Source organism: Chelonus insularis, unplaced genomic scaffold, assembly GCF_013357705.1.
Source record: "Chelonus insularis isolate UGA/USDA-ARS -01 unplaced genomic scaffold, ASM1335770v1 contig_17_pilon, whole genome shotgun sequence".
Classification (NCBI taxonomy): Eukaryota; Metazoa; Arthropoda; class Insecta; order Hymenoptera; family Braconidae; genus Chelonus; species Chelonus insularis.
The window spans coordinates 2,449,280-2,475,925 of NW_023276415.1; the positions used below are offsets into that span (position 1 = coordinate 2,449,280).

The 26,646-nt window shown below is 30.1% G+C and overlaps 6 protein-coding genes and 2 long non-coding RNA genes across 8 annotated transcripts; 4 read left to right on the forward strand and 4 right to left on the reverse strand.

The window, feature by feature from the left end:
• Positions 1-42: 42 nt before the first annotated feature.
• Positions 43-2,195, forward strand: LOC118064279 (tubulin beta chain-like). The gene is made up of 2 exons (XM_035078773.1): positions 43-265; positions 370-2,195. The coding sequence occupies exons 1-2, from the start codon at positions 209-211 to the stop codon at positions 1,636-1,638; spliced, it is 1,326 nt and encodes a 441-aa protein (XP_034934664.1). The 5' UTR covers positions 43-208; the 3' UTR covers positions 1,639-2,195.
• A 226-nt stretch (positions 2,196-2,421) lies between these two features.
• LOC118064278 (tubulin beta chain-like) lies at positions 2,422-4,537 on the forward strand. Its single transcript, XM_035078772.1, has 5 exons — positions 2,422-2,623; positions 2,706-2,814; positions 2,892-3,119; positions 3,240-3,817; positions 3,950-4,537. The coding sequence occupies exons 1-5, from the start codon at positions 2,567-2,569 to the stop codon at positions 4,346-4,348; spliced, it is 1,371 nt and encodes a 456-aa protein (XP_034934663.1). The 5' UTR covers positions 2,422-2,566; the 3' UTR covers positions 4,349-4,537.
• LOC118064280 (tubulin beta chain-like) lies at positions 4,424-8,780 on the reverse strand. The gene is made up of 3 exons (XM_035078774.1): positions 8,711-8,780; positions 6,787-6,895; positions 4,424-5,880 (listed from the first exon to the last, which is right to left on the reverse strand). The coding sequence occupies exons 1-3, from the start codon at positions 8,765-8,767 to the stop codon at positions 4,679-4,681; spliced, it is 1,368 nt and encodes a 455-aa protein (XP_034934665.1). The 5' UTR covers positions 8,768-8,780; the 3' UTR covers positions 4,424-4,678.
• A 1,738-nt stretch (positions 8,781-10,518) lies between these two features.
• On the reverse strand, positions 10,519-15,696 carry LOC118064377 (tubulin beta-1 chain). Its single transcript, XM_035078919.1, has 2 exons — positions 15,502-15,696; positions 10,519-12,075 (listed from the first exon to the last, which is right to left on the reverse strand). The coding sequence occupies exons 1-2, from the start codon at positions 15,556-15,558 to the stop codon at positions 10,789-10,791; spliced, it is 1,344 nt and encodes a 447-aa protein (XP_034934810.1). The 5' UTR covers positions 15,559-15,696; the 3' UTR covers positions 10,519-10,788.
• Positions 15,697-16,294: 598 nt separating this feature from the next.
• Positions 16,295-18,583, forward strand: LOC118064378 (uncharacterized). Its single transcript, XR_004690052.1, has 4 exons — positions 16,295-16,518; positions 16,605-16,772; positions 16,904-17,150; positions 17,683-18,583. It is a non-coding gene; the product is annotated as an uncharacterized lncRNA (long non-coding RNA).
• A 266-nt stretch (positions 18,584-18,849) lies between these two features.
• On the forward strand, positions 18,850-20,787 carry LOC118064379 (uncharacterized). Its single transcript, XR_004690053.1, has 3 exons — positions 18,850-20,067; positions 20,146-20,376; positions 20,486-20,787. It is a non-coding gene; the product is annotated as an uncharacterized lncRNA (long non-coding RNA).
• Positions 20,788-22,458: 1,671 nt separating this feature from the next.
• On the reverse strand, positions 22,459-24,298 carry LOC118064334 (valacyclovir hydrolase). The gene is made up of 5 exons (XM_035078838.1): positions 24,001-24,298; positions 23,659-23,749; positions 23,208-23,528; positions 22,873-23,128; positions 22,459-22,746 (listed from the first exon to the last, which is right to left on the reverse strand). Exons 1-5 carry the CDS (start codon positions 24,124-24,126, stop codon positions 22,650-22,652), a joined length of 891 nt encoding a protein of 296 aa, XP_034934729.1. The 5' UTR covers positions 24,127-24,298; the 3' UTR covers positions 22,459-22,649.
• Positions 24,299-24,543: 245 nt separating this feature from the next.
• On the reverse strand, positions 24,544-26,118 carry vih (ubiquitin conjugating enzyme vih). Its single transcript, XM_035078920.1, has 4 exons — positions 25,893-26,118; positions 25,439-25,553; positions 25,151-25,355; positions 24,544-24,953 (listed from the first exon to the last, which is right to left on the reverse strand). The coding sequence occupies exons 1-4, from the start codon at positions 25,994-25,996 to the stop codon at positions 24,829-24,831; spliced, it is 549 nt and encodes a 182-aa protein (XP_034934811.1). The 5' UTR covers positions 25,997-26,118; the 3' UTR covers positions 24,544-24,828.
• Between the last annotated feature and the right edge of the window lie 528 nt (positions 26,119-26,646).

A 26,646-nucleotide genomic window follows, 5' to 3' on the forward strand; every position in this document is an offset into this window, starting at 1 on the left:
ATTTAGTTAAATTAAAAAAATAAGTACGATGTTGTCAAGGTAAACTTGAACAACCATTTGTTTTAATTAAATGTTTAAATTCAGGGCATTAAGGACATAAATTTTGAGTTGAAGAATTTTATTTTTTAGAATTATCTAAATTTATCTAGTAGAATTTTTCTTTACAATTTTATTAAAAATAGAATTATTAATTATTTAAATTATTAACATGCGTGAAATTGTACATATTCAAGTCGGCCAATGTGGAAACCAAATTGGAGCAAAGGTTCGTAAATTATTTTCTAACACATTACACAACTTTACTGTTTCAAAAGTGTATCATAATTATTTTTAAATTAATTAAAATAATTATTCATTAAAACTTTGTAGTTCTGGGAGATAATAAGTGATGAACATGGAATCGATCCTAATGGAGCCTACAAAGGTGATTCAGATCTCCAATTGGAACGCATCAACGTCTACTATAATGTAGCAAACACTGAAAAATATGTACCTAGAGCAATTCTCATAGACTTGGAACCTGGTACCATGGACGCAGTTCGTTCAGGACCCTATGGACAGCTATTTAGACCGGACAACTTTGTTTTTGGCCAATCAGGAGCTGGAAATAATTGGGCTAAAGGTCACTACACTGAAGGGTCTGAATTAATTGATGCAGTATTGGAAGTAGTAAGAAGAGAAGCTGAAGGTTGTGATTGTCTTCAAGGCTTTCAAATGACTCATTCACTTGGGGGAGGAACTGGATCAGGAATGGGAACGCTGTTAATTGCTAAAATACGTGAATACTTTCCTGACAGAATAATGTCCACTTTTTCAGTCGTACCTTCTCCTAAAGTGTCTGATACTGTTGTTGAACCCTACAATGCTACCCTGGCTTGTCATCAATTAATTGAAAATACTGATCAAACTTATTGTATTGACAATGAAGCTCTTTATGACATTTGTTTCCGCACTTTGAAACTTACATCTCCATGTTATTCAGATTTGAATCATCTAGTTTCCATCACAATGTCAGGAGTAACAACTTGTTTACGATTCCCTGGTCAATTAAATGCTGACTTAAGAAAATTAGCTGTTAATATGGTTCCTTTCCCACGTCTTCATTTTTTCGTACCTGGATTTGCACCACTCACAGCTCGAGGTAGCCAACAATATAGACCATTTTCTGTTCCTGAATTAACTTACCAGATGTTTGATAACAAAAACATTATGGCTGCTTGTGATCCTAAGCGAGGAAAATATTTAACTGTCGCTGCAATTTTTCGTGGGAAAATGTCAATGAAAGAAGTGGAAGAGCAGATGCTTAATATGCAAAACAAGAATTGTGAACATTTTGTTGAATGGATTCCTAGCAATGTAAAGACTGCCGTTTGTGATATCCCACCTAAAGGACTCAAGATGTCATCGACATTTATCGGAAATTCTACAGCTATTCAAGAATTATTTAAACGACTCTCCGACCAATTTAAAGCTATGTATAGACGAAAAGCTTTTTTGTGTTGGTATACTGGCGAGGGTATGGATGAGATGGAATTTACAGAAGCTGAATCGAATATGAATGATTTAGTTTCTGAATATCAACAGTATCAGGAAGCTCTACTTTATGATGACGACGATGATGATGATTACTGTGACTAAGACAAAACTGAGTAATTTCTACAAGAGATATACAAGTGATGTTATTTTTTAATCGCACACAGTTTTATGAGGAGACACATTTTATTTAGACCTAAATTTCTGTATAATATTTGATATTAACTTAAAATAAAGATTTATAAAAGATTATTGATTAATAACCTTGCACTTTAATATAATTTTTTATCATTTTATTGCGTGTTCATCGAGTCTGGATGAATTAAAACTTTTAAATGATTGCAATTAAATCGTTTAATATTAAATTCTAACTGTAAATGATAGCAATTTAATAGTTGATGGAACACAATTTTTTTTCTGTAGCTTAATTGTTTAGTAAAAAATCTAGCGATCACGCTTATATGATGAAAATAAAGAATTGGTGGTACAATAATACCCACCATAGCTATCGAACTTTATCGTCCTTCACACTGACTGAAATTGATGAGACTGAACCTTGACAAAAATTGACAATTATGTATGTATTATCTCATCGAGTACGAGGACAACATACTTTATTGCGTATCACAACTTATAGAGAAATGAATCATAATGTGCTATAATCCGCGGCATGGTTGATTATTAATTTCAACTAGATAAAAAAATTATTAAATTTATAAATCCAATTGAATAATTTTTTGTCCTTCAATCAAATTTAAAAGTTATTTTGATTCAAGGAGCTTTTACTTGTCGGTATACTCTGAAGTTATTTTCATTTTAATTTTGTTATATCAAAAAATCTAATTAATGTTTTTCAGTTCATTCATTTTTATATTTAGGCTTCTTCAACATAAATTTTTAAAATTTGTAAAATTCAATAAACATAAATATTTACGAAAATTTCAGTATGAATATTATTTAACAATAAAAATGCCTATTTGTTACTTCGTTTTGATTTTTCTATGATAAATTAATTTAAAAATTCATTTAAATTATGCGTGAAATCATCCATCTTCAACTTGGTCAGTGTGGCAATACAATAGGTTGTAAGGTAAAATGAAATTTTAATTCAATTATCAGCCATATATGCATACAGAAAAAACAATTTAATGATTTTGATAATTTAATAAAAGTTCTGGGAGGTTATAACGAATGAACATGGCATCAACAGTGATGGGAATTGGCAAGGAGAATCAGAGCTTCAAAAACAGCGTTTGAATATTTACTTTAATGAAACTGATCGTACTGAAAGAGTTCATTTATTTTAATTATGAAAACGATAATTTAAATTTTTCTTCACTTTATTTTTTACTTTTAAGATAATACTTATGTTCCAAGAGCAATTCTCGTTGACTTGGATCCATCAGGAACAAGTTCAGTTATATCAAGTCAACTAGGTGGACTTTTTAGACCCGATAATATAATTTCTGGTAAAGCTGCAGCAGGAAATAATTGGGCAAAAGGTTTTTATTATGAAGGAGTAGAAGTGATGGATCAAATTTTGGAGATAATTCGTCGAGAAGTTGAATATTGTGATTTGATTCAGGGTAAGATCACCTCAAACCTTAAAAAAAAAGCAGAATTTTGTTCTATACATAAAAAAATAAATAATTTTAACTGAAACTTATGATGATTTCATCATTTCATCATACAAATTTTGAAATAAGGTTTTCAGATTACACACTCATTAGGAGGTGGAACTGGGTCAGGATTGACAAGCAAACTTCTTGCCAATATACGTGATGAGTATACCAATCGAATCATAGCAACATACTCAGTTTTCCCATCATCAAAAACTTCAGACACAGTTGTTGAACCTTACAATACAACTTTAGCTTTTCAATATCTTACTAATTTCGTTGACAATGCCTCTCTTATCGACAATGAAGCTCTACATGATATATGTTCATACACTTTACAAATTTTAGATCCGTCATATGACGATATGAATTATTTAATATCTCTCTGTATGGCTGGCACGACGGCATGTTTACGATTTCCTGGCCAACTAAATGCTGACTTAAGGAAGCTTCATATAAATATGGTGCCTTTTCCAAAACTACATTTCTTTGTACCAGGATTCGCTCCGCTAATGTCGAAACTCGTAGAACCATATCGGAAAGTTATGATTAGAGATTTAGTTTATCAAATGTTCAATCCTAAATTATCATTTGTTCGATGTAATCCATCGAAAGGACGATTTTTAACAGTTGCCGCAGTTTTTAGAGGAAAAATATCTACTAAAGTTAATATTTTTTTCAATTCATATAAATTTAGTTATTTTTAAAGCTATGAATCCTTATTAAACTCAATTGAAACTCTACTGATTAAAAAAAAATTAAATTAAATTAATATAAATATTTATTAATTACTTTAGGAAGTAGAGGAAAAGATGTGGAATATTCAAAATAAAAAGAAAAACTACTTCGTAGATTGGATACCGAACTGCATTAAAACAGCTATTTGTGATATCGTTCCTCCAGGTTTCAAAATGACTGTTACAACAATGTCAAATACGACAGCTATCCAAGAACCCCTCAAACGAATTGTTAATGAATGTAGTGCAATGTTTGAAAGGAAAGCTTACATTCATTGGTATACTAGTGAAGGAATGGAAGAAAGCGAACTTGAGGATGCTCAGAATAGTTTATACGAATTAATTTCTGAATACCAACAACAAGAAACAGGAAATAACAGAACTATTTTAGAGAATATAGATGAGAAGGAACATGACAGTAACATAAATGATAATAATCGAAACAAAATTGAAGAATAAAAAAATCTTATTTTGACAGAAAAGAATCATTTTTATTGAAAACAGAAAAAAAATTTATTTCTGATATTTTTTTAATACATAAAATTATTAATTCTGCCATTTGATGAAAAAAAACATTTTCAATTTGAATAAACAATAAAATTATATTTCATTATTATTGACTCATTCATACAGTGAAAAGAGCGTAGAATAAAGAAGCAACTATAAAAATCATTTTTTGTAATTTTTTCATTATTATATATCTATTTTAAAAAAATTTTTTGGTTCTCACTTATAAAATTTCGATTAAGTAGATTATTAAAAATTTCGTACAAATAAATTCAGTCTCCATTACTCTTGATCGCAAGTTTCGAAATCATCACCACCTTCTTCAGCTTCAAAATCTTCTTCAGCAGTGGCTTCTTGATACTGTTGATACTCAGAAACTAAATCATTCATATTCGATTCGGCTTCTGTAAATTCCATTTCATCCATACCCTCGCCAGTATACCAATGTAAGAAAGCCTTCCTCCTAAACATAGCACTGAATTGTTCGGAGATACGTTTAAAAAGTTCTTGAATAGCTGTAGTATTTCCAATAAAAGTCGATGACATCTTGAGTCCTTTGGGTGGAATATCGCAGACGGCAGTCTTGACATTATTTGGAATCCATTCAACAAAGTAAGAACTATTTTTATTCTGAACACTAAGCATTTGCTCATCAACTTCTTTCATCGACATTCTGCCACGAAACACGGCTGCAACTGTCAAATACCTCCCGTGTCTTGGATCACATGCAGCCATCATATTCTTAGCATCAAACATTTGTTGAGTAAGCTCAGGAACAGATAACGCTGAGTATTGTTGCATAGAACGAGAAGTAAGAGGAGCAAATCCAGGCATGAAAAAGTGAAGACGAGGGAATGGAACCATATTGACAGCTAATTTCCTTAAATCAGCGTTGAGTTGACCAGGAAATCGAAGACAAGTCGTGACACCGGACATGGTAAGTGACACTAAATGATTCAAATCGCCATAAGAAGGATTGGAAACCTTCAAAGTACGGAAGCAGATATCATATAACGCTTCATTATCAATGCAGTATGTTTCATCAGTATTTTCGACAAGCTGGTGGACGGAAAGAGTAGCATTGTAGGGTTCAACAACAGTATCAGAAACCTTGGGTGAAGGCATAACAGAATAAGTATTCATAATTCGATCAGGATACTCCTCGCGAATTTTAGAAATTAACAAAGTTCCCATTCCTGATCCCGTTCCTCCTCCAAGAGAATGAGTTAGTTGGAAGCCTTGAAGACAGTCGCAATTTTCACATTCTTTACGAACAACATCAAGAACCGAGTCTACTAATTCTGCTCCTTCAGTATAATGACCTTTAGCCCAGTTATTTCCAGCTCCCGATTGACCAAAAACAAAGTTGTCGGGTCTAAAAAGTCTTCCATATGCTCCTGAACGTACTGCATCCATCGTCCCAGGTTCCAGATCCAATAAAATTGCTCTTGGGACGTATTTGCCTCCATTAGTTGACGTAGCAACTAAAATTAATGTTTTATCAATTTTTTATTAAAAAATTCATACTTATAATTAACCCAATCATTCAGTTAATTTGTAGCAATATCAGTAGTTAGACATATTTTTCGGGTTGCAACATAGCTGTGCATGTTATTGATATTTTAGTTATGATATCATGGTTGGAAGAATGAGAGGAATGAGTTATTATTCTACCAAAAAGTCCGAACAATGACCGGAATAAACGGAAGTGCATATATGGCCAGACCCGTGTGCTGTTTTCAAATGAACTCTGGCGTCGTTTATGAACGTAATAAACTCTTGGCATTCTGGCAATTTAATAGAAGGAACGAAACAAGAGAAAGCAAAAAACACTATTGAAAATATTTAGACAACGTTACAAATGACGTTAATTAGATTAAAATTTACTCTCAAATAGGAAGTCAGACTATTAAATTAGTTAATTTAAATAGAGTAATAAAATTTATTAAATTTTATTAGAGATTCAACATTAACATGAGCTTTAAAAGCTGTTACAATGAACCGTGGCGATAAGTCTGGTATAAACTTGCAAATGAATCTACAAAGGATTTATTTCAGTCGCAAAAGAACACAAGTCATGCTCATTCTCACTTGATTTAGTCCCTTTTTCTTTGTCGCGAGCTTTTGGCTCTTTTACGCTATTTTCAAGCAGACAGATTGCGAGCAGAATTAAGAAATTGGTAGTTAGACTGTCAGTAGAATAACTAAATACTCTTTGTACATTCAAAGAATAAAATAATAAGAATTGATAAATAATTCTAATCAATTAATGTTTTAAAAAATATATGACTTATGTTTTAATTAAGCTTTTTTTTATTTAATGTTATTGCATTCTCTCATAGAATAAATTAATAAAAGTAATAAAAAAAGGTTCGCTAATTATTACTCACCGGAAGCTTCATTATAGTAGACAGAAATTCTTTCCAATTGTAGGTCGCTATCACCATGATATATTCCTGTTTGATCTATTCCATGTTCTTCTGAAATTACCTCCCAAAACTAAAAAAAAAAAATTATTATTGCGATATTCATAAACGATTGAAATAGTTATCTTAAATTAAAGTATTGAATTTTAAACTTCAGATAGTGTCGTTTAATCAAGAAATACTGTTTAAGTATATTTGGATGGTTGAAAATGTGAAGATGATTCTAAAATTTAGCAGGCCATTATGTAGATGAATTTCCTCAGTCCAGGAATAGAAGACGACAGAATTAACACGGCCTATGGCCTCCTGCGTTGAGGAGGAGTCTGTCACTTCTCCTTATTCACCCCCTTTTCTACTTCATCTTCTTCATTTCTGTCATTCTTTTACTATTTTCTTTAACTTATTATTAGAATTTTGTCACCCTTGTCTGATCTTGCATGTTTGAGTATCATTAAATACATATTTTCCTTTTATAGAAAACTCCACGAATAAAATGTAAATTATAAATAAACAAAAAAATTAATTCTTGGTTTCTAACTAGGAAATTTTTATTTAAAAAAAATATTTCTTCTTATAAAATCCTTGAAAAATAATCATTCTGCTAAAAATTATTCCGGTTGACGAACTTTAAATTACCTGAAGCGTATAATCACAAGGTTTGGAGAGCGGTAAATAATTGGCGAAGTAAAATAAAACAATTTTATAATGCTAATGATATAAACGAGTATTGTTTTTTTAATTAAAGGATATTACATATTAATTCTTATTGATCCTAGATTCAATCTATTCTTCATTGGTTATCTAAATTACTCTCGTCAATTTCCTTTTTTTATTTTCTAATCACGAAACTCTACATGTTAATGTTGAAAGTTGAAGTTATTATTCTATTATATATTGACTCTCTCAACTTTACGATCCTCTGTTCTACTTGTAAGCACTAAGTAGTATAACACTCAGCATCATTTCAATCACAACATCGGCTACCGTTTACAGCTACTAAATAATAATGGAGATTGCAAATTTTATGATCTACTTTCACAAACTAATCATAGTGAAACCATTCAAACGTTGAATTATTATGTTGTGCAGAAAATTTTACAGAACCGTTATTCTAATGAGTCATTGACCTTGTCTTACTTTAATTGAATGAGTGCAAAAAATATGAAACTATTAAAAATATTAAAAATTAAGCTTCATTGAAATGCAATAAATAAGTCAAATTTAATCAAGTAGAATTTATTCATCTGCAGACACTAGCTAATAATTTCAATTGAATTTTTTTTATTCATCCAAAATATTCATTTGCTCTCTAATTCACTGATTTTCATAATGATTTATATATTTAATTAGAAAACAAGAAAATTGATTGTAATTAAGTCGATGTTAAATTCATTTTTGCAAATACATAATGTCGAATTATTTATTTATTTAATTTTTTTGCAATTGCTCATTCTACTACATGCACTTTATTGAAAGAGATATGAGGATTCAAGTGACTTATGTATGATTTAATAGCTGATAATTCATAATAAGTTGGACTTATCAAGACTTCTGGATGACTAATTCGTTGAATTAGTTGAAAAAAATGTACTGTTTCCGGAGTTTCTTGATAAAATCATTTTACGGAAATATGTCTAATTTATAATAATAGCATTTCAAGAGTAATAATCATGCTGTCTTCAATTCATTTTTAATTAATTTTAAATTATCCGTGAATCTCTCCGATATGTAAATGAATCGTTTCATTGATTAAAATATTTCTGATAAATAAATGAAAAAAAATATCTTAATTAAAATTAGTATTTGCAATTAATATATTTTTTTAGAAGTATGAGCAAAATTTTTAATAAAAACGATTGAAATTGTTTTTAAATAATTTGAAAATTACCTTTGCTCCAATCTGATTGCCACATTGTCCAGCTTGTAAATGTACGATTTCTCTCATGATGTTTAATGAATTTCTTTAACCTGGTGCTTCGTTGAAGAACCTTTTGTTTTCTTAGAGCGTTGTCGTCACGTTCGTAGCACAAACTCGACTCAAATCGGTCAACCCTTGCGACGATCTTCACGGTTCCCCAACAGCCAAGCTGGGAAGTGGTGGGGACTAACTTTATCCTCATAGAAATAAAATTTCTACGGTCTCTTTGGATGCAAACTCGCTTCAGAAAGACTTTCTTAAAAATTTATTTTAACGTTTCTTTCTCCTATTTTTTAAATAAATTTCTCAGTAATAATAAAACTTCTTTTTACGATTATAAAATTAAATTATACATAAAATAAAATTTTTTGCACTTTTAATTTGAGAAAGAAGATATAAATAATTTGTAGATGACTCAACCCTTCTGGAAGCTCGTTTTACTCTTTTCATTTTTTTTCAAATTTAAGCTCGAGTTTTAATGTCGAGCAATAAGTCCAGAATACACTGCAATACGAAATGCTTGGAATTCTTCAAATAGATTTTATGATGCGATGTTTCATTTACTATTTTTTATCTCAAATATTATCAATTAGGATAATAAAAGCATTTTTTATTTATTATCAGTAATTCTGTTATTCAGTCAACATTCTACCTACATTTAAGCAAATAACTGCACATGTATGGTGGTACTTAAACTTTCTAAATTAATAATTCTATTTAAGTTTCATTTTTGTATGTTTTGAGAAAAAATAACTTCTCAACAATCCTTTCCACACTTCTATGTTTTTGTATGGTATTTCCATGCTTGAAAGATATTCTTGTAAATTACCTCCAGCTGTTTAGCTAGCATATATCATCTGATCATCAACTTGGTCCTTTGTCATACAAATGTTGCTTTTATGTTGTGCTATTAATATTGACCATTCGATTTTTAAACAATTACAGTTGAATTTATAATTATTTAAATAAATCCTTTCGATATCAAATTCTGTAAAATTCGTTGCTGAGTTATTTCCTTATAAAATAACCAAATATTTATTCTATGGTCTTGATATTTTCAATAAACATTTAGTAGTAATATTTTAGAAAAGTCAAAAATTTTTGCACAATTGATTGTTGTCACTAATAAATTATGCAATCTTTTTATATACTGAGTATGATTTTTGCGGTTATGTGAATATAATACTACTATCTTTGTCTTAATATTTGTCTTTATATTGACGTGATGATATGTATTATTAAATTACATTAGTATTATCTAATTATTTATCAGTGATTAATATAACCAACTTTTGTTAATCCATTCCAAATATGTTACAAAAAGATTGTTTCAGAACCCGCCAAACTTTGTTGAACTATCATTTTGTTTAGACTGAAGCGATCATAGCGAAAAGTGTTCGAAGTAGATGTTTGCTTTCTGTAATCTGTTTTATCGACTTAAAATTTAATGTTGAGTATTTTTTAATTTTAAAAAAATTTAACGAGATTTAAATAAAACAGCTTGAATATTTCTAATATTTACTTTTATTATCATGATACTAATTATATTATAAATATAAAATTTGGAAATTTATGTTACTTATTTAAAAGTATTATTCCAAATTATAAAATGATAATTGATCTTAGTGATAATTTTAGAGCATTAATAAATTACTACACTTCTTACTTTTATTTTCTTAGTTGTTGCAAATATGGAATGATATAAAAATTTAAAAGCATATACAAACTAAAAATATAGAATAAGTTAAAGGAAACAGTAAATGGATTGACAAAGGATATAATTTAATAAAGAGTTGCTTTATTCAATATAATAATTTCATAAAAGATGACTTTTTCGAACCACGTTAGCGGTAATACACTGTAATCTCACGGTTTCTTAACTAAGCTATCGTGGAAATTTATTTGTTTAATGAAAGCAACTTATTAAGATGGAATTATAAACATAGTGTCATTGACAATAGCTTGGTCGAAAAAAAAAACGGTCCGTAAAAAAGAAAAGAAGCGTGAACGTGATTAAACACGTGTGTCATTGTGAAAATAGCGAAGATTTAATTCTCATCGACTTCGCCTTCTTGTTCCTCGTCGAATTCTGCATCTTCATCTGCAGTAGCTTCCTGATACTGTTGGTATTCAGAGACCAAGTCATTCATGTTTGATTCAGCTTCAGTGAATTCCATTTCATCCATACCCTCACCAGTATACCAATGTAAGAAAGCTTTTCTTCTGAACATAGCAGTAAATTGTTCAGAAATACGTTTAAAGAGCTCCTGAATGGCAGTGGAGTTTCCAATGAAGGTAGCAGACATCTTAAGTCCACGTGGAGGAATGTCACAAACGGCAGTCTTGACGTTGTTCGGGATCCATTCAACGAAGTATGAACTGTTTTTGTTTTGAATGTTGAGCATTTGCTCATCAACTTCCTTCATTGACATTCTACCACGGAAAATGGCAGCGACTGTGAGATACCTTCCGTGTCGTGGATCGCAAGCAGCCATCATGTTTTTAGCATCGAACATTTGTTGGGTAAGTTCTGGTACAGAAAGAGCTCTGTATTGCTGGCTACCACGAGAGGTAAGAGGGGCGAATCCTGGCATGAAGAAGTGAAGACGTGGGAATGGAACCATGTTGACAGCAAGTTTCCTTAAATCAGCATTCAATTGACCGGGGAACCTGAGGCAAGTCGTGACTCCAGACATGGTAAGTGAAACAAGATGGTTCAAATCACCGTAGGTAGGCGTAGAGAGTTTCAACGTGCGGAAGCAAATGTCATATAGAGCTTCGTTATCGATACAATATGTTTCATCAGTATTTTCAACGAGTTGATGGACTGAAAGTGTAGCGTTGTAAGGTTCAACGACTGTGTCTGATACTTTTGGTGATGGTACCACAGAGTATGTGTTCATAATTCTGTCGGGGTATTCCTCACGGATCTTGGATATGAGGAGAGTACCCATACCTGATCCAGTACCACCTCCAAGAGAGTGAGTAAGCTGGAATCCTTGAAGACAGTCGCAGCTTTCAGCTTCTTTTCTGACAACGTCGAGTACTGAGTCTACAAGCTCAGCACCTTCAGTGTAATGCCCCTTAGCCCAATTGTTACCAGCTCCTGATTGACCAAAGACGAAGTTATCTGGTCTGAAGATCTGACCAAAAGGTCCGGAACGAACAGAGTCCATAGTTCCAGGCTCCAAGTCAACAAGGATGGCTCGGGGCACATATTTTCCTCCGGAAGCTTCATTGTAGTACACGTTGATTCTCTCTAATTGAAGATCTGAATCTCCATGGTAAGCTCCAGTGGGGTCGATACCGTGCTCATCGCTGATAATTTCCCAAAACTGTAATACAAAAGACATGAATTAATACTTATTGAATTTTCGATAAACTTGAACTATTTTAACTTAATTAAATTAACCTATTATATTATTTTTCATGGCGAAGAACTATCTTCCATCAAGAACAATGACCTAAACTGTTGGATCGCGTGTAAATAATGATAGTTTCTTGATAAACTAATTAAAATTGAAATTAAAATTAAAATAATGTTAAATATGCATTCCATAAACTCATTCACGCCGGATATAAATTTTTCGATGGCTCTGCTGCACGTCGAATCACTTAACGAATCGCTTGAGTGCCAATCGAGACTAATTAACACCCAGTACCGTTCGTAACTCTCAGATGGTGTCGGTCAATCGCGCCAGACCAGTCAGATGCACTCGACCGAGACAAAACGCAACTTGTATCCATTACCGCAACACCAAAGAAACTGAAGCTCTAGGATACTTAGAAATTGGTTTACCGCCTGCTAGGTATTTTCTGTAGTTCAAAGACCTCAATAAGAATCCTCTTAGTTTGAAATATTTCCTATCTCTAAGTAAAAAATATTTAAAATTAAAACCAACTGTTATCCAGGTGTAGTCGACAAGTAGAGAATGATGATAATGATAAACAATGTTTAAAAATAAAAAGAAAGAAAAAATACTTATTTTCATTGAATAAACCATCCTGTTTCATATTTAAGTTCACCCTTTTTGTTTTAATCTTCAATTATTACTGTTAGGAAATAATAGCATAGAAGATAATAATCTATGATTATGCAGGTGTACTCAGTAATTAGAGGATGAAGATGTCTTTCAAGTGGATTTGCTTACATTGTAAATACATTCTATTGAGGTAAGATTTTGAATTAAGTAGAAAGAAAGTACACTGTCATCATCTTATAAGATTAACTTTTGAAGGAATTGTTATTCATGGATTTCCATATATGACCATCGGAAAGCTGCATCGACCAAACCTGCTTTTCTCTCTTCTATCTCTGTCTCTCTATCCCTTCACTTCCCACTAGCTTTAGCTTTATAGTTTCTACGTAACATATAGTTATGTGTGTATGAGTCATCAATGTCATTACTATATATAGATATGATGGATATCAATTAGGTACATACTCTAAATAATTAACATAATTGGTACTACTTTAATCTGATTTCCTATTTTTTTTAAATCATTTTTTCAGCTTTAAATATGTAATATTATTATTAAATATTTTGCAATGATTTTTTACAGTTAAGAATTATTATTAATGACAAAATTAGTATGTTTTCTATTAATTATATTGAAATCAATATCTTTTAACAAAAAGGATTTAAAAAAAAAAACAAAAGAATGTCGAAAATTTTTGGAAAATTAGCATTAAAGTATAGCCAACAATGTCTATGTTAGAGTTTCAGAGAATCATCGTATACCGGCTGCTAATAAATGCCTGAGCATCTGGCTTACATCAAAATTCTTAGAGACCCTTCAAGGAATCAAGAAGGAAAATGAACAGCTGCTTTAAACATCTCTAATGTCTTTAAACTTTCACGAGGATATTTAACTTTTTGCATTAATAGTGAAAGTTTTATTTAACTAATGATAAAACTTTTCATAGAATGAAATAAAGAACTGGATGAAGGAACAGAATAAAATGAAAATGGCGAGGAAGTTGAACTTTAGTTCGCGATCAATACCTGGAAATATATGTTATTCATGTCTAGAGCCATCTTGGCACTACTCGCTTGGGAATAATTCGGAGTAAAGACAAAATAAAAGACGAAAATACAGCAAGAAAAAGTGTAGATATATCTTTTGCTTTATTTGGGTATGTCTTATGGTATGGTCAATCACGTAAGACTAACCGTCCTTGGTCTCAAAGATATTGTCCCTGCATGGTCAAATGCAACCGTTGCACAACTCCATCTAAAATTAGCTACTGTTTTTTTTATAAGTGATTTTATACTTACAAATAGGAGGAATTGAAATTTTTTTGCATAGATCTTACGTCATTGTTTATTTCGTTTTCAGTTAAGAAAAAAACGTAATGTTTTTATCTGAATTTTTTGACTATCAGTTATTTATTGCAAACTATAACTCACGGACATTGACTTTATAAGGCATCCTTGAAAGTTATGTGGGCGTAACGATTGTAAATTTCTAATTACTAAGACTCAACTTATAGTAGTTTTGACAAGATATACGTCGATCATTATCTACAACATGTTTTAAATCAAGCAACAGTTATTATCAGGTAATTTAATTAATAATTTCCTATTTTTTATCATCAAAAATAGCTGTGACATACAAATTTTATGACTTTGTTGAACTCAAAAAGTAGTACTTAAATTGTTACGATGGTTCATATTTTTGATATCTACTTAAATCAACGCAAAAATTACTTGTAACAATTAATGACTTAACTTTTGATAAATTAAAAAGAAATATTCTCTGAATTAATGATAAGAATCCATTAGAAACTTTTTATATACTTAAAAATTAAATTGTAAATAAAATGAAATTTTTATCAACAAAAAATGATAGTTTTCTATAATGGCAAATCGATGAAAGTTATTTGAATTCAGCAGTAACCGAGGTTACAGAGTACAGGTAGGTCGAAATACATTCATAAAGTTAACATGGTATTATATAGGTATAGGTGAGTAATAGGAAGACGATGGTCTGTTTAGAGGAGAGACATAACAGGAAGAAAGAGTAGAGAGAGAGAAAGAGACAAGAAAAGAGTATTGCGCGCGCATTCGCTCAATGCTCTTGCCGCATCAACCGGTATCCTGCCAGGCACTAATGCCACACCCTTGTAAAATAAGTGAAGTTTTCTGCATAATTTATGGCTTTCTAACTATTCTTCTTCATCAATTGACACTTACTTTTGTTTTGAACTAAACAAAATCTGATAATCATGTCATAAAGTATGGATGGTTCGAGGGTTCGTTACTAAGGGGATCAGCCATGCGCCAACAGTGACGCTTTCGAGAAGAGTCGAAATAAAAAAAAACCGTTAGACCAACGCTTGCCGGCCGGTAAATGCTATCGCCATGACAGATTAGTTTAATTCTACATATTTTTTTGTAGTAAATTTGCTAAAAATATCAAATTCATATAATTATCTGTAACAATTATTTTATTAGATTTTAAGAGAGTGATTATAATTAATAACACGAGTTTGCTTCATTACAATTGTTTCAAAACTTTTATTTTAAATTGATCTTTTAATTCAGCCATATAATTTAATAATATTAATCAATAGTTTTATGATAAAATGTCAATATTATAAATTTAATAATTTGCTTGAAAATGATAACTTTAAAACTGATAAATGATTTTTAATTTTAATTGTTTTGGAAGAAACAAATGAAGGAAACCAGTTCGACGCCATGGTTCTGACCGTTAATCGACACACTTATTGTTAAAAATAATAGTAGTATGCATACCTTAGCTCCAATTTGGTTACCGCATTGTCCAGCTTGAATGTGCACGATTTCCCTCATTTTCGATGTATTGACTTTTTCTTAAAAGATGTATTATAAAACGAAGTTCTCTGCTATCGAGACTTTTATAAATTCACCAAACTCTTTGTGAGCCCACAAACGAATGAGATGGCCGCAGTGCCCGTTACAGATTTTCAAGTCTACTGAAGAAGAGTGGGAGAATCGAGGGTCATCGTCATTGGAACTTGTGATTGGTTGAAACACTCGACCCCACCAGGTCTTAACTACTGCTGTCGCGCCACAGTGCGCAGGCGGTTAACAGCAGTGGCAGTGTTGCCAACCAAACTTCTCCAACTTGGCCTATGTTATTCACAATTAATTTTTTTTCCTTTTCTCTGCAGCAATCAACTCTATTTGTCAAATCAATTCTGTTAAAATTTCTTCGAAAATTCTATTTTTAAGAAAATGTCTTTCCCGAGTCAGTTTACACAATGGTTAAATAATAGTTAAAGTTTTTTTTTATCAAATTTTTTATTGATTTTATTTCAATATTAATACTCTAAATGATAAATAATCGCTATAAATCATAATTATTTTCAAGCTTATTTATAATTGTTGAAAATCCATCAATTATTTCTTACAAAAATTCAAATAATAAATGAGCTAAGCTGTTACAAAGTATTTTAAACATTCTTTACAACAATTTTGAATACAATAAGTTATAATAAATTAATTAACAACTAATCAATCATTGAATGTTTCTCATAACCAAAAACTTTTACATTTAAATAAATTTCCTGTCAAAATTAATAAGTTAACAATTAAGGTTATAAAAATGAATCATCATCCATATAAACCCACATTGGAAAGCCAAAATTAACTCCTACATATCAAAGGATCAAGTGTAAACAATCTAGCAAGTTTTAGATGAATACAAATCAAGATTTTATGGTCGTAGAAACTACAATATAAAACATATTATTCCATATATATAGAAAATCCTTGAGAATGCCTTAAAATGTGCGTCATTTAGCTCAGCCGTATTTATATTATACATTTATCGATCAGTCTGTCACTTGTAAACATTAAAATTTATGTTTAAATAGCTTTCATGTAATTTTCTCTGGTATTTATGCTGAAGAGTATTATTTGCGATTGGAGCCAGCAGTACAGGAGGTTGTCATTAATCATCTTAATCGCACTAGTAGTCTGCAGATCTGAACATCCGCACGTTATCTCGTAGCAAATTTAACTGATTTAGTCAATTGTCTTGGGTACATACATTATCTAGTTGGAGTAAATCCTAATAGAGAATATTATATATTAATTAAATGCATGCTTCTACTGCATCTAGTATCATTCTTTAGGTGAAATAAAAATAAATAATTTAATTTTTGATTTTCAGAAAAAAAGAAGCCTAATTAATGCACCTGCTTAGGTTTCAATAGTTTGATACCAGCTGGCTTACGGTTCTTTTTCTATACTTTATCAAAAAAACAAGGTTTCAATATATATCCATTTTTAATAATTATCCTCAATTCGCAAAACCTAGCAAGTTTGCAGGTTTATTTTATTTGAAGAGGAGGAAAGTCAATACATGAGTCATCACGACGCGACGAACACACCCTCTTGGAGGATTGCGAAAGTGTAATGTAAGTAATTGCAGATTTTATTATATTAATAAAACTTTTGGTATTAGAAATTACATAATTTTTTTTTAAGAATATTAAAGATAATTTCTAACTAGAGCTGCAAGCACAAAAAACTACTATCATAAAAATCATGATGAATTCGGCTTATTTTAATTATAAAAATATTTTATTACAACACCTGTGATTATTCTGTCATTATGATACATAATCAAAACATTGATAAAAATTTATATTTAACGATTGAATTATATCTATCGAGTCAGTTTCATAAGCATAAAGTAGTAGATAATAAAAACATTCAAAACGACAATTAAAACTTTTAAAAAACTTGAATGTTTATTTTTAAAATTTAAAACATAAAATATTTAAATTTAATAAGCTTTTCTAATTTAAAAATTTCATCTCAGAGCAATAAGAATATTAATTAATTAATTTGAAAAAAAATACCCAAGGATGGACTTTTTTAATTAATTTAATGAAAATTATAAAATAATGAATATTTAATTGAGAATAATTATTTCTTAATTTTCAGATGGATGAGTTCACTAAAAACATCACAAATGAAAGAAAAAAGCTAAGTAAGCAAAGGGTAAATGACTATTAAAATAAATGAGTTATCCATCATGAAAGGCGTTTAAATTGCTAGATTATACCAGCAGCAAGTGGGATGAATGATTTGTCGACAAGCACGTAGGTAAAATGTCTAGTAGAACGCGTGCTATGTAATGTGAGGGGCTATATGCTGTATGGTAGATGTGAACTTCTGTATGTATACTCCGAGTTACGCTTTATTATCAATACATGTCTGCAAGCCAGGGTAGCAGGCGTGGCTGCTCCTTGCAGTGCCATATCTCGTCGTTACCTTGTATGGATCAGACATATTACATGACTCTGTGAAAAAATCATTCGTGCACGTTTTTCATTCAGTATGAGTGTGTACATGCACTACTTTGATTTTGCCTGACACTCAAGCCTCAACTAGTCCATAATATGATAGAATTGCGATGACAGAATTATGAAAAACTTACGACAACATTGAAAATACATCGTCACTGGGTGCGTTAAGTAATTAAAAATGAGAAATTTAATTAATTAAATTATATAAATTCATTTCGGAGCAGGAAATTAATTACACTCGAAGAGAAATAACAGAAAGAAGGGACAAATTTCTCAGTCAGCTGGAGAATGGTCACAATAATAGAGGAATGAAATTGAAGGCATCGGATGAAAATGAGACTCGGTGACACGCTCGATTTAATGTCTCCTATGTTTATTATTCCTCATTTGGTCACTTAGACGTACGTGTATAAGTTTGTAAATCAGCGAATGACATCATGTCTACTTTCAGTCTCTTCAATTGCAATCTTGTTTTCAATTAGTACAAAAAATTGCTCTCGCGAGTACTTGAACTCAATCTTCATGTCTGAAGACATTAAAACAATCTTTAACAAATTATTTATCAATTTGTTCAATATTTTTTTTTAGTTTTATTTAGTATCTTTAATTAAATAAAAACATTTCGTGTCATAGAAAACTATTTTTTTAATTCAATGAAGAAACATCAACATTAATGAACTAAAATAATCTTATCATAAGATTTTGAAAGTTACATGAATAATTAACTATTCAGTGACGATGATTAATTCAAAAAAATTATGCTGTAAATCATAAATGAATCAATAGTGAGGCAATGTTTGTTTAGTGAGAAAAAACATATTATCAAAAATTTTAATTGGTAATTTGCTTTAATGAATGGTAAAATAAATACGTTTCAGTTTTCTCTTTATAATGTAACAAAACAATCGATCCCCAAGTGTTCTAATTTAAATGAAAAAGAGAAATGAGTCATACGCTTTTTTCACATAAACGAGTAATTTCAGAGAATCGCGTGTGCGCAGAATATTTCAAGAGGGTTTCTAGTAGCTCGGTCAATGAATAAACGTGTTAGTAACCCTGTGAACAGCAGGCCAATGTTTAACAGAAACTATTGATTTTGCCAATATTCAAGACGAATATATTCAAAAAACAATCGAATTTTTTTTTCAAATAAGTAAAAGATATAATAAATAAGGAATGAATGAGAAAATACTTTCACCATCGTTTCAAAAATTTTTCTTATAGTGATAAATTATCATAAATTAATGTCTCCATTTGTAGATCGAGTTTTCGCAAGTACTTTGGTAATAAGGTCGCGATTTTAAATACAGAGAGTCCCGCTTTCTCGTTATATACGGACATATAAGACCAAGTCTGATGTTTTGGTCCAATATTAATCCCAACGCCAAGCTGCCATAGAAGGAATTCTCCTCTTCATGTTCGCGAAAACCTACGATGAGAACAAGACAAGTCACCTTACCTCTTGTCACTGATATTATTCGAGTTTATATTATTATATACAAAAGGAGGATGAAGGCGTGCCGGTGAATATCCACTCTACTTCTATACTATATCTGAGTCATCCTGTTTTATTTTTTACTCTATTCTATTTTTTATTCTCTTCCCATCAGTTTCATCAATCATCATATTTACAAGCATTTTCAAAATTATTGTCCATGAGAATGACATTTTTATGGGTATTTTTATTCTCCTGGCTTCTCTAGTACTAATACTGAATGTAAAAACATACGTTTTACCAATATAAAATCATTTACAGGTCAAAAAATGGGTACAAATAAGTTTATTAGTAACGGAGGTAAAAAAGAAATTTTCTCTAAATGAAGAATAAGTAATTATCTGGTGGTGAAGTTAGTAAGCAAGTAATTAATAAGTAAAATCAAAATAGTTCCAGTCAGACATGTATATCATGATGCATCAACTCCCATAGATGTCCAGCCTACACACAAGAATTCATTTACATTAAAACTGAAAAAAAATAAACGATACCATTTTATATGAATGGAATAAAATGAGCAATAAGGTAAATCTTTTTTCCTCAAATGATGATTACGATTCAAAGATCCGTTATAGTGCCATAAAAAGGAACAAATATTTTTAGTAGCTGCACGAAGTCGTGTTGCTGGATGGTCAAGGGTCATTTAACAAGTAAAAAAAATAATAAATGTATTTGAAAGCTTGTTGGAGGTGCGCCTGAACTCTCGTCTTGCTCATCTCAACTGGACCCGCCGGTTTTCGAGCCAGGACATACTTTAAAGCAGGACATAACGACTGGAAATCACTTGAAAAAGAATAAGAAGAAAATACATCAGATGAGAAGGGTTTACACAAAGTAAGAAAACCATATTTGGTATCTCTCTTACTACATATCCAGGTTCCAGCTTGATTTGTAAGTTATTTTAAAAAAGAAATATTTTTTTTTCAATCGGTTGCATCTCAAGTCATTTAAAAGCATGGATCGGATATAAAGCGATTAAAGCGAAGTTTTGAATGTTGTTCAAGACAATCTTGCATTTGTATCAAGTAAATTCTTATGATGAAGGCGTAGGCACACATGTTAAAGGATTGCCACGCATGTCACCCACGCTAGATAAGAGGAAGTCTCCTTTCACATTGATCGTGTAACTAGCTTGATTCTTGATCAACAGCAACGGTAAACTTGACACTGTTCCATTCTGGATCTTTTATTTATAAATGATGATCTAGATGATTTTATGGATTATAAATGAAATAAACCTTGATATTCATCGATATATACATGGATTAATTATGAATATTTTCTAAAACTGTCTACTGATTATTCCAGTAAAGAATTTTCTATTGATAGTATATACATTTTCTCATAATGTCAATAAAAAATCAATGGAAAATTATATTTAACATAGATCTAAGATAATAAATTTTTATTTATATAATATTCTGAAAAACAAATGAGTAATTTTAAAATGAATGTGAGTCAACGCTTTTTTTTAATTAAAAAATAGCTAGTTACGGAGATGCTATTGATAATCGTCAATTAATTCACTCAATCCGCTGATTGGTTGGAATCAAGTAAGAAATTATAATTCCCTTAATTTAGGTGATAAAACGGAAGAATAAAAAATCATTGAGTAAATAAATTACATTTGTTACATTGAACAAAATAAATAAAAATTTAGACAAATCAAAAATATCTCACTTCTAAAGTCTCTAAAGGTTTCTAAAGGTTTGGTTCAATTTACTAAATGACCATCATACTCCCACTTACTGCGACAGTCTTTTTTACAGATCAGTTAAGGTCATAAAGTCATGAGATTATCAGTTCACATACAAATAATTCGGTAGAAGTCGTAAAAATATTCATATCAAAATCATTCGTGTTTCTACTGATAAAAAGAATTACAAAATGACGAATAATAAAAAAGAATGAAATTGGGATTCATTCAATTCACTTGAGGCTTTCAGAAAAGGCATGATCGCTTACAAGTGGAACAGTCCACTTTCTACTTAGCTTACGTGTTAGTTTTCTGAGAGTTCATAAGTCTTGATTGTGGAAGTAAGAATAAAACAGCAATTTTATTTTAGGGTCATATTTACTTTAAAGATGTAATATATTAGAAAATAAAATTGTGGAAGACAATTAGAAATAAGGAAATAGCAATGAAGCATGTCGACAATTCAATCGATTTTTCTGGTCACCCAACCCTGTCTCAGACTCATCAAATGTAGAACTCACTCTAGCGCATCGATATATAGCGACTGCGAGGACTTGAGGCTTCAGGATAGGAATCGATTTTGTTTTATAACAGTCTGCTGCTTCTTAGCCAAAAAAAAAATCTCTTGTAATGATTAAACTGAATTTAAGTAAATTGATGCCTGATGTAGAGCAGAAAATTCTTTCATCCTGATATTGATTTCAATTATAATATTTTTTTAATGTTTGCAAGTATGTTTAGTTTTATTTAGAAATACTTTCAATATAATATTTGACAAAAGTTCCGAAGAAAGTATAAGTAACTTCAAGTAAAAAAGTCAGAATACACGAAATTGAACGGAAGGGTGTGGACGTTTCGTGTGGTTACAGACTTTTTACTTCATTGATGTACTGCTCGATACAATTTATCACATTCAACGGAGCATTTCTAAGTGGTCTTGTACATATACTTAAAGGTTGGCAATCAAATAATCATCTGATTTAGTTTATTCTATTCTTTCTAATGCGATGGTTAATTTAAAAGTCTTTAAACGACTTTCAAGTCAATCCATCTATACAATGGATATTTTAATGAAAAATGATGCAATGATTAATGACAAAAATAGATGATTATTTTTATTCAAATTAATGCATATTATGTTTTGGTTGATGTATAGTGGAATGTAAAACACCTACATCATATCTTTAGAAATTAAATTCTTGTTAAACTATTTTGTCCAAACTTATGCTGTATCATTCTTACACTTCTCATAATTTTTTGTTTTATTTTTGTTTTTTGTCTAGGTAAACAAGTTTAAAATTCAAGCAGCATTTTTTAAATGTCAGTTCTGATATATTTACAAAATCAAAAGTATTTACATAAAAATTATTTCTGAAATATGAATATTTGGAACAATAAAAAAACGGTATTTTTAGTTATTATTGATAATGAAATCAGTCACCATTTTATTAAATTCTTCATGATATTTCAGATGAAAATTATGTGATCCATTATTGAAATATTCCAGCCTAGAAAATTAGAGACGAAATTGAGAACATTAATTCTATTGTTTTTCATGTTAGAGGTAATTTAGATTATTTTTTATTATGAATATTAAAATTTTTAAGGGCGTTAACGTACATAATCATACTTACTTTGAGTTTGGAATATTCTTTTTTAAAAAAACCGGATGTTCTGGGTCAACCATAACATCTTTTCTTCCATGCATAATTAGTGTAGGACATTTAATTTGTGTAACTGAGTCTTTACAAAGGTCGCCATTCTTCGTCTGGTAAATATTACTCATTGTATCTACCCACGCGTTTAACATTTTTTGAAAGTAATCTCTGCCATAGAGAGCTAGTAAGGGTGCTCTCATACGCTCAGACCATGAATCAATATTTCTTATACCTGTAATAGTAAAAAAATGCATAAATGAATCTTTTATCTATTTATAGAAAAAATAAGTTAATATCTTTTCTTAGCTTACCTTCATAGATCTTGATTTCTTGAGGAAGAATGTAGGCATTAGTTCCAGAAATGACTAATTTATCAACACTTTCTGGATTCTTAGCCGTCAGTATAAGTGAAGTTATACCTCCATCACTCCAGCCTATGAGAGAAAACTTTGAAAATCCTAGTACCTTCATTAAATCATGGGCGTACTGAGCGTCACGCTCGAAGAAATCTTTTGAAAAAATTCTATCTGGTGGTCTTGATTTTCCATAGCCTGGTGGATCCCAAGCAACGACTGTCAGCTTTGTTTTGTCTAATTTCTCAATCTGAGGTTTAAAATCAGTCCATCCAGATCCTAAAACATTAAATAATTTGCAGTATAAAATTTTTTAATTATAAATATTCTCATATTTTCTAATTCTCTGTTTTTTATAGATACATATTAAATATGTTTTCAAATAATTGAATAAAAGCTGAAAATTCACCTAAAGCACCAGGAAGCAATAAAACTGGGTGAGCTCCTAATCCAGTTTTGACATAATTGATGTCAACTCCATTAACGTGCACTTTCTTCTCCTAAAATATAGTTTTTTTATTCATTCAGTTGATTAAATGCCAAAGACAAATGCAGAAGTATCGGTGAAAGTAATGAAATCAAATACTACATAGTTAATTAAGAAAAAAAGTAGTAAAATAACAATAATGAAAGAATATCTTTGAAAAACAGTATTTGATTTCATACCTTTCTCCGCCTTTTTTTAGCACGTCTCGCTATTCAGTTGTCTATAGCCATACATAACTAATGAATGGCTGACAGCATCAATTACCTCAACTGCATTAGAGGTGGTCGATAGCTTTCGCATATTGATGAATATTGATCTGTCTATCACGTTCAATGATAATGACTTGGGAAAAAGAATTTTCCGCAATTTAGAAAGATTTTTCAAGCTCATTTTATAATCCTTTGGTAGAGAACAAGGTCCAAAATGATAAAACTACTTTAAGTTGGCTTCTATCTTTTTCTGTTATCAAGTTGTTAGCCATGAGTCCAAGGTCGATGATCTTTCATTTTTGAATATTAATAATTGCAATACATACAGTTGAAGAAAAATATGTGAATGCACGAATATCAGGGAAAAATAGAATTTCGAGTGATTGATTTAAACATAAAATAATAAATACATTCAAAATATTTATTTCAGAAAACTAGATGACAGTAAAATATCAGAATATAAAGAGAAGTATACAGCTATTGCGTATGGCAATGTCAAATATTATATAGTGTAAAATGAAATAAATAATGAATAGTAAATGATATCATTGCAAATAATTCTACAAAAGCCATCGTCATTTTACAGGCAATAAATCAATTTTTTTTAACGTACGACTTAGATGTGGCTTCGAATGTGTCAACCAATCAATCATAATCATTAGTTCTTTAATTAAGTTCACACTACCTTAACATAATGTATCTTATACAAACTGTGTTTCAACTAAAATTTTTAACTTAGCCACACATGTCATACTTTTATAGTTATTAACTCGAGCACATGCTCTTTCCTTTATTTTGTTTAATCATTTTCTTAATAGTATGACGCAGTATGAAAGATGATATATTTAAGATAAATGAATAATAAATGGAAAAATTTTGCTTATCATGAATCTCGTGAATTACGATCAACTTCTCTATGGTATTCTTCGAGTAAATGTTTCTTGTATTTCATTTGATCATTCCATAATTCTGCTGCTTGTACATTTAATGGACTGTCGTTATTTGGTTCTGAAAAAATTTTTAAATTGTTTTATTTCGTTGTTTTTAATGAAATGTATTGATTATTTATCATTAATTAACATTCCATCAAAGTGAGAAAGTAGTGAATGATTTGTTTTTTGAATAAGTAATTCATAAAGTGAGATAGTTTTTATTTTATATAGAATTATTGTAGATAATAAATGTTTCAATACAATAAAACTTACCTCCAAGAAGTGACTGGATTGATAATAAAATAGTACGGACATCATACAAAGCGCTCCATTTGTCTTTGAGTATATCCAAGCATATATTACCCAGATGATCAACATTGGGATGAAAACAGGGGGTCATAAAACGAACTATCGGAGCACTATATGGATAACTATGAGGGAATTCTAATGTCAATTTATATGTTAATCCAGAATATACCTAAAAAGACAAAAATGTTACATCAGATTAAGAAATACTCAAAAGTTGCAAAAAAATATTTTTATTGTAAAAGCTTATCTTACTGTATCTATGGGGCCGATTATTGTTCCAATCCACTTGAATAAATTCTCTCCATCAGGAAAAGCAGACACACCTTTTTCCGTGCACATCATCAAAACCATTAACTCTTTTTGAAGTCTATAAACAAATAATTATTCAAATGTTAGATTCGTTTCAAATCAAAATAAAATTTCTCAATGATTTATGGATTTAAGGACATTAGTGAATAAAGAAGAAGCAAAGAAAACATTGACCCATGACAAATACAAGTCAAATAATCAAAACATTCAAATTTTCAGTTAAATTGAAGGTTGAAATTAAACATAAATTTTAAAAATAATTTTTTTACCGTAAAAAAATAATCCCAAATAGTTATAGCAAGTGAATTGATGATAATTAGTAGAAAATATTCATGATTATTAAACATTTATTGCTCTATTCATCCTAGACGCTGCTTGGAATACGAGTGTCACTTACCGTTTGCTTACAGCATGATTATCCTTTGGTATATTTGGCTTTTCTTCTTTTGCTTTGCTGTTTGCACTGGGAGATGAAAAAAATGGATTAATATTTTGTGCCATTTTTAATAACTTTTGAAAAAATATTGTTTTAAAATGCTAGTTTATATTCGAAAGATGTTGAAGAGCAGCAATGGGTATATACACAAGTACAACAGTCACATATGTACAGGAACATTTGAATGCTCTATAGCCAACTTCTACTATCAAATCTAAAAACATTCACATGTAAACAGCTGGCGCTTCAATTTTAACGTTTTCTAGCGTTCATAACTATTTATAATTCAATTGATTTATAAAAATTATCATGTAATTATATAAAATTTTACTGAATTTAGATCAAATTAAAAATAAAATAAATATAATTATAACTGTTTTTTATTTAAAAAATGAATACAATTTTGCAGATATAATATAATTTACCTACATTAAAACAGATAATAAAGTAATTATTTTTTTTTCTTAAGTTATACATAATTATCCTATTTTTTGTTTGTAATCGTAACTAAACTATTTATAAAAATTAATAAAATTATTAGGAATGTTTGAATTTTCTCGGAATAATAATGAGAAAATCATATTGATTATTCAAATCGATAATGAATTTTATAAATTAAAATTTTTTTTTGTCATTGTGAAGAAAAAAAAAGTTATTAACACATTTTTAATTTTGTTATTATTATTTGTATTGAGATTGTAAAGACCATTAAAAT

Bases quoted from the DNA above. Each gene is read 5' to 3' on its own strand.
- LOC118064279 (XM_035078773.1), top strand. From the start codon at position 209: ATGCGTGAAATTGTACATATTCAAGTCGGCCAATGTGGAAACCAAATT. The intron at 266-369 runs GTTCGTAAATTA...AAAACTTTGTAG, and splicing joins GAAACCAAATTGGAGCAAAG to TTCTGGGAGATAATAAGTGA.
- LOC118064278 (XM_035078772.1), top strand. From the start codon at position 2,567: ATGCGTGAAATCATCCATCTTCAACTTGGTCAGTGTGGCAATACAATA. The intron at 3,120-3,239 runs GTAAGATCACCT...TTTTGAAATAAG, and splicing joins ATATTGTGATTTGATTCAGG to GTTTTCAGATTACACACTCA. The intron at 3,818-3,949 runs GTTAATATTTTT...TAATTACTTTAG, and splicing joins GAGGAAAAATATCTACTAAA to GAAGTAGAGGAAAAGATGTG.
- LOC118064280 (XM_035078774.1), bottom strand. From the start codon at position 8,767: ATGAGAGAAATCGTACATTTACAAGCTGGACAATGTGGCAATCAGATT. The intron at 6,896-8,710 runs GTAATTTTCAAA...TTTTTTTTTTAG, and splicing joins GCAATCAGATTGGAGCAAAG to TTTTGGGAGGTAATTTCAGA. The intron at 5,881-6,786 runs GTGAGTAATAAT...CATTAATTTTAG, and splicing joins CTACTATAATGAAGCTTCCG to TTGCTACGTCAACTAATGGA.
- LOC118064377 (XM_035078919.1), bottom strand. From the start codon at position 15,558: ATGAGGGAAATCGTGCACATTCAAGCTGGACAATGCGGTAACCAAATT. The intron at 12,076-15,501 runs GTATGCATACTA...TTTGTATTACAG, and splicing joins GTAACCAAATTGGAGCTAAG to TTTTGGGAAATTATCAGCGA.
- LOC118064334 (XM_035078838.1), bottom strand. From the start codon at position 24,126: ATGAGCTTGAAAAATCTTTCTAAATTGCGGAAAATTCTTTTTCCCAAG. The intron at 23,750-24,000 runs GTAATTGATGCT...ACTATATTTTAG, and splicing joins CCACCTCTAATGCAGTTGAG to GAGAAGAAAGTGCACGTTAA. The intron at 22,747-22,872 runs GTAAGTATGATT...CTAATTTTCTAG, and splicing joins AAGAATATTCCAAACTCAAA to GCTGGAATATTTCAATAATG.
- vih (XM_035078920.1), bottom strand. From the start codon at position 25,996: ATGGCACAAAATATTAATCCATTTTTTTCATCTCCCAGTGCAAACAGC. The intron at 25,554-25,892 runs GTAAGTGACACT...ATTTGTTTATAG, and splicing joins AATCATGCTGTAAGCAAACG to ACTTCAAAAAGAGTTAATGG. The intron at 24,954-25,150 runs GTAAGTTTTATT...AAATTTTTTCAG, and splicing joins AATCCAGTCACTTCTTGGAG to AACCAAATAACGACAGTCCA.